Source organism: Prionailurus viverrinus, chromosome D1, assembly GCF_022837055.1.
Source record: "Prionailurus viverrinus isolate Anna chromosome D1, UM_Priviv_1.0, whole genome shotgun sequence".
NCBI classification, from domain to species: Eukaryota; Metazoa; Chordata; class Mammalia; order Carnivora; family Felidae; genus Prionailurus; species Prionailurus viverrinus.
This window is the reverse complement of record NC_062570.1, coordinates 111,855,804-111,861,745: the sequence shown is the minus strand read 5'-3', so window position 1 is coordinate 111,861,745 and position 5,942 is coordinate 111,855,804. Positions and strand designations below refer to the sequence as shown.

General features: G+C 63.0%; 1 protein-coding gene across 1 annotated transcript; it reads left to right on the top strand.

Moving 5' to 3' along the window:
* The first annotated feature begins 1,172 nt into the window (after positions 1-1,172).
* FGF4 (fibroblast growth factor 4) lies at positions 1,173-2,826 on the top strand. The gene is made up of 3 exons (XM_047823986.1): positions 1,173-1,512; positions 2,033-2,136; positions 2,650-2,826. The coding sequence occupies exons 1-3, from the start codon at positions 1,173-1,175 to the stop codon at positions 2,824-2,826; spliced, it is 621 nt and encodes a 206-aa protein (XP_047679942.1).
* The last annotated feature ends 3,116 nt before the right edge of the window (positions 2,827-5,942 follow it).

Below are 5,942 nucleotides of genomic sequence, written 5' to 3'. Positions count from 1 at the left end.
TGAGCCCTGCCCCCATCAGGGGGCGCAGCGGGAGTAGTGACAACAGATGCTGAGGGTGTCTCCAGAGGCTTGGCCTGGGTCCCCACTAGGTAGGGGGCTCCGGCTGTGGCACTTGACTATTTCTGTTGCAAATCAAAGGGCAGAGGGCGGCGAAAATCCTGTCTGTCCCTGCGCCCTGCCACCTGTCCTGACGTGGTGCAGGATGTTCGCAGAGGGCGCAGGGCTGTGGCCTCTCCGGGCTACACCCTCCTCACTGCCTCTCCCCTTGCGTTCTCTTGGCAGCGCCCACCCGGAAGCACCCTGCTCCGGGGACGCCTCCACCCGGCTTACGCTGTCGCGGCCCCCAGAGCGCGCGGGCGGCCAAACCAGAGTGCAGGGGGGGCCTGCTGGGACCGCTGGCTTCCTCCTTCCCTGGCCGGGCTCTCGCGTTGCTGAGTGCCCCCAAGCTACCCCCAAACCCAGGAGGGGCTGCAAGGTCCCAGCAAAGGAGCCGGGCTCCCGGGAGTCCCCGAGAAGCCAGGCGCCAAGAGTGGCTGCTGGGAATTGAGGGTGCCCGGGTTAGGGCGGCACTCGGAGAAGCTGCTCAGGCAGAGGCGGAGAGAAGGGGACGGGCGGGGACAAAGTGCGGGAGGCAAAACTTTGGCTGGAAGGCCGGGGTGGAGGAGACGCGAAGGGGCGGGCCAAACAGGTCGGCGAGCCGGGCGAGGCCAGGGGCGGGGGCCGGGGACCCTCCAGGTGGCACCAGCGGCGCTCGTCCCGGCCGCCTCCCCTCCCCCAGCCCTGATTGGCAGGCGGCCTGCGACCGGCCGCGAGCGCCACAGCGCCCCGGGCGCCCGGGCGAACGCGATCGGCCCCCCGCGGGAGTAGGAGGGGGCGCCCGGCTATATATAGCGGCTCTGTCGCGGCCGGCCCAGCGCGCAGGGAGGCGCGCACCGCTCCGCAGGGTCCCAGCCCGGGCCGCGCGTCCCGCCCCGCCGCCCGCCCCTCCATGCAGCCCGGGTAGCTGCCTGCGCCCGGGGGCCCCGTCGCTCGCCTCCCGCTCCTCCGCCGGCCGCGCACTCCCCGCCCGGGCCCGGCCGTGCGCTCCCGCCGGCCGCCACCGGCGCAGCTCGGCCCCGCGGCGTCCCGGGCGCACACGGCGCGACTGACGGACGCGCGGCCCGAGGGCTGGGATGGCGGGGCCCCGGGCGGCCGCGGCGGCGCTGCTCCCGGCGCTCCTGTTGGCCGTGCTGGCGCCCTGGGCGGGCCGAGGGGCCGCCGCCGCACCCACCGCCCCCAACGGCACGCTGGGGGCCGAGCTGGAGCGCCGCTGGGAGAGCCTGGTGGCGCGCTCGTTGGCGCGCCTGCCGGTGGCCTCGCAGCCCAAGGAGGCGGCCGTCCAGAGCGGCGCCGGCGACTACCTGCTGGGCATCAAGCGGCTGCGGCGCCTCTACTGCAACGTGGGCATCGGCTTCCACCTCCAGGTGCTCCCCGACGGCCGCATCGGCGGCGTGCACGCGGACACGAGCGACAGTGAGTGGGGCGGGGGCCGGGGCAGCACCTGCCGGCGGCTGTGGGAAGCTGGGACCGGCTCGGGTCCCGGCCCCTCTGGCGCAGGGACACGAGCGCTCTCGGCCCCCCGGAGTCGCCGCGCGGACTGCCGCTGCGCACCCGGGCGGCCGAGCCCCGCCTCCCCGCCCTCGGAAGCCAAGCCGGGCTCTGGGTGGCGAATTCCAGCGCCTGCGCCCGTGGGCACGGGACGAGCGGCGCAGCCAGCGGCACCCGCGGGGGCCCGGGGAGCGCGTCCAGGTCGGGGACGGCGGGGCCGCCTGGGTCCTACGGTCCGGGGCTGGGCGCGGCCGCCGCGGGGGCCGGGCAGAGAGGCCAGCGAGTCCGCGCCCGCTGGGCCCCGGGGGGTGGGGGGGGGACCCTTGCATCCATCCGCACCCCAGAAATGAGGGGCCCGGAGGCTCGCAGGCCGAGGAGGGGCGTCCGAGCCGCGTGGGGCGGGCCAGGGTCCCCTGCCCCGGAGTGACCGGCGCCCCGCCCCCAGGCCTGCTGGAGCTCTCGCCCGTGGAGCGGGGCGTGGTGAGCATCTTCGGAGTGGCCAGCCGGTTCTTCGTGGCCATGAACAGCAAGGGCAAGCTGTACGGCTCGGTGAGTACCGCAGGGGCCGGCGGAGCCCCAGGCTGGGGCCGCGGCGCCCGCAGGATCGCTCGCGACCTCTCCAGGCCGGCCGATGCCTGGATCATGGCGACTGTGGTGTGGGTCACAGGATCGCCACCGTCCCGGGCCCCAAACACAAGCGGCCTGAGGCAGTGCGGTGAACTGGGCCAGTGCGAACGAGGGGCAGAGCCCCAGGACGGGGAACCGGGAGGTTTCTGCCATCCCTGAGTGGGCACCTCCTAGTCCCTCAAGAGATGCCCTCCGCAGCCCTTCTCTGTAGCGTCTCTGGTGGGTTCCAGCCCCAGGACGCAGGACGGGAGCCTTTAGGGCAGGTGGCTGGAGCACCAGCTGCTGCTGCGGGCTGGCCACATCTGTCCCCAGCTTCCCAGGAGACACCTCTCAGCCAGAGCAGGGCCGGGCCAGAAAGGAGCCCCTGACGAGTGGCCCTCAGGGTTCCCTGGCCAGGAGGTGGCCCCTCCTGACGCCGTCCCTTCTCCCTCCCAGCCCTTCTTCGCGGAAGAGTGCAAGTTCAAAGAGATCCTCCTTCCCAACAACTACAACGCATACGAGAGCTACAGGTACCCGGGCACTTTCATCGCCCTGAGCAAGAACGGCAAGACGAAGAAGGGGAGCCGAGTGTCACCCGCCATGAAGGTCACCCACTTCCTGCCCAGGCTGTGACCCCTGGCCTCCCGCCCCGGTGTCTGGGCGCTCGGGGGCCTTTCTTCAGATGGACAGTTTAAGGCGAGAGTAGGTGTAAGATATTTAAATTAATTATTTAAATGTGTATATATTGCCGCCAAATTATTTATGGTTCTGCGGGTGTGTCTTTTTTTTTTTTTTTTTTTGGAAAAAAAGACAAACAAAGCGAAACAAACAAACAAACAAAAACCCAGCCCCGGGTTCTCTGGTAAGACGGTGAAGAGCCTGCCACCGGCGTCATTTAAGGGGTCAAAAAGTTGTCACAAGTGTGCTGCTACTTCTCTGTGTGTTTAAAAACGGTGACGTCAGCCGCCGGCCTCAAGCCCGCTTTGCACGGTGCCCTGTAGTGTGGCTGTGAGCGTCCCTGCGTCTGGACGGGCCTTCCTGGGGGCCCTGGAGCCAGCTAAGGACCCTCCCAGCCCCCGGCTCTGCTCCCGGCATCCTCCGGCGCCCCTCTCCTTTGGGCCCTGTCGCTGTCCGTCGGGGCGTATCGCCTTACTTGGGGTACAGAAGCCGCACTGTGGGAGTGAGCCCTGCCGCTCTGTTTTTAGACCTGCCAAGACTGACCTTTGAACTTCCCTGCAGTCAATCTTCCTCCATCTCCCCGACGGGGAGACTCTTAGACCACTCTGTAAACCCCCACGCTCCTTTTTTGGATCAGCCACAACCCGCGTTGCTCTGTGGCCCCTGGGAAAGAGGCCGAAGCAAAGCAATTTGGTACATCCGACGGAAAGGAACCGACATGCCCGCGGGAAGCTAGACGTGGGCAGACAGGTGTGAAAGACTACAGTTCGTGAGAGCAGGTACTTCTGGTAAGTCATAGAATATAGGGTTAAAAAAAAAAAAGAAAAAAAGCACCAACCTGTGCTTGGGCAGCTTGGGGCTGAGAACGAGCTGTTGACTTTAGGTGAAATGTCCCCATAACGGGACAAAAACACGTGATGCCGTGTTTGCGTGGAGGAAGATGCCGTCCCTCTCCATTGCATTCCCCGATTAAGTGCGTTTCGCATCTACCTCGGGAGCCCTTAAACCAGTCGTCTGGCGAGATCTGCAGAGGGCTCGGACCGGGTGCAGGGGAGCACCACCCCCAGGGTCTCTTTTTCCATATGTAGCCAGAAGGATCGCAGATAGCCTCCGTGCGTCCCATTCAAACCTTGTCACGTTTGAGCTATCTTTACCCCGTGATTTACTTTTAGTAAGGATAATCATGGTGAAAATATTTGCGGACAGCTGTTAGAGTGCACTATATGGTCACCAAGTAACCTTATATTTTTCTTTATATATTTTACAAATGTAACCCCTGTCGGTGGCAGCAAAGACACAGGGGGGCAGGGTCGGTGCTGTTTAAAAAAAGGCCCGAGGTGACGGCAAACATTTAATTTTAATGAATGACTTTTTCGAGTTTCTCCCAAATGACCTTAGCTCGCTACCAGGAATGCTCCGAATGTTTCGTCAAGACTTCAGCGCTCTCCCAGGACGTTCCCGAACACGGCGTCCCAAATTAACTTTATGGGAGTCCACAGACGGCAAGACTGGACGCTCGGATTGGCGTTTTTTTGTCTTTCACATTCCTTTTGGAAACCCTGTGGTTCGAAGGCAAATCATCCACTCAGAACACTGTCCTTCCGCCCACCGAGGCGGCTCGCGAAGCCTGACCGCCACCCGGACGGTACGGTTTCACCTGCCGTCCATGCGGCCGAGCCCAAATGTTTTCCATTTTAATCTGCGTCCTACACTCCGGGAGAGGAGTGTTTCGAGGAGAGGAGATAGATGCTAACGGGTCTCCGCGCGGATGGGGCCGCGGGGCGGGGCGGGGGGTGGGGGGCGGGTGCTGGAATGTGCGGACCTTCTGGATCCAAAGGACTCACGCGGCGAAGTCTTAGATGCCTTGGATTGTGGCACGACACCTCGTCTCAGAGCCCGGTCGAACTGTCAGGAAGTGAGAGGCCTTCCGTGCAGACCGTGGTCTCCCCCCACCACCGGCGCGTGTTCCGCGAGGAGTCACGCGCGAAGCGTCGAAGCGATGCATTCGGGCCTTTGAAATATTACGAGGGGTTTCTATTGCCGCGATAGGATTTAGGGTTTCTGTATCTACCGATGTTCCCAGGATCTGTCTGTAGTTCTATACAGGTGCCGACCCCACGTTGTGATGTATGTGCTGTGCACATTGAGATGCCGAATAAATGGAAACATTTATGGTATATGAAAAGAGCCCCGTTGGACTTGACGTAGCGTTCGGGGGAAGGTGTCGAAAACGATGAAAACCTGCGCCGAAAGGCCAAGTGTAGGGTTCCCTCCCCGTCTCCCAGTGTCTATTTGAGGCCTTGAGCCTTGCAGGGCTGCGGGTGGGGGTGGGGGAGACGGATTTTCGCCAGCTGTGTCCACACAAATGTGGCCTTGAAGACGGGAGCCTAGCGGGGTGTGAGCGTCACGGGGTTTCGCGGGGACTCTGAGTCTTGCGGTTTATTCTCGTGATGGGGACGGTTCACGCCGTCCCCACGCTGGGACCAGCCAGAGCTCTGTGCCCCCTGCCCCGGTCTGGCACGGGCCCCAGCACTCTCCCGGGGGTGCAGAGGGAGCCCCCAGAGCTGGTCAACAGAAGCCCGACTCAAGAGGTGCCGCGGTGGCTTCAGTCGGTTGAGCGTCCGACTTCGGCTCGGGTCACGATCTCGCGGTCCGTGAGTTCGAGCCCCGCGTCGGGCTCTGGGCTGATGGCTCAGAGCCTGGAGCCTGCTTCCGATTCTGTGTCTCCCTCTCTCTCTGCCCCTCCCCTGCTCACACTCTGTCTCTCTCTCTCTCAAAAATAAATAAAAACACTAAAAAAAAAAAATTTTTTTTTTAATTAAAAAAAAAAGCAGATTGACCCAAGTGGAGTTTTCAAACCCTTAAGAAGATGCCACCAAGGAGTCTTGAAATCGATGTGCCGACTACAACTAGCCTTTTGTAAAAAGGAAATGGAGTATGGTCATGTGGAGCAGAAACTTCCAGAGCCCGTCCGCCATCGGAAGGGTATAGATTAGTTTGGGAACACTATGTATATAACGAGTCTCTACTAGGATGTGACATAGGACGTGTCTGCTCGTGTGCGTTGCAAT

Coding starts and splice junctions, on each gene's coding strand:
- FGF4 (XM_047823986.1), top strand. CDS start 1,173: ATGGCGGGGCCCCGGGCGGCCGCGGCGGCGCTGCTCCCGGCGCTCCTG. Junction 1,513..2,032: donor GCACGCGGACACGAGCGACA/GTGAGTGGGGCG, acceptor CCCCGCCCCCAG/GCCTGCTGGAGCTCTCGCCC. Junction 2,137..2,649: donor AGGGCAAGCTGTACGGCTCG/GTGAGTACCGCA, acceptor TCTCCCTCCCAG/CCCTTCTTCGCGGAAGAGTG.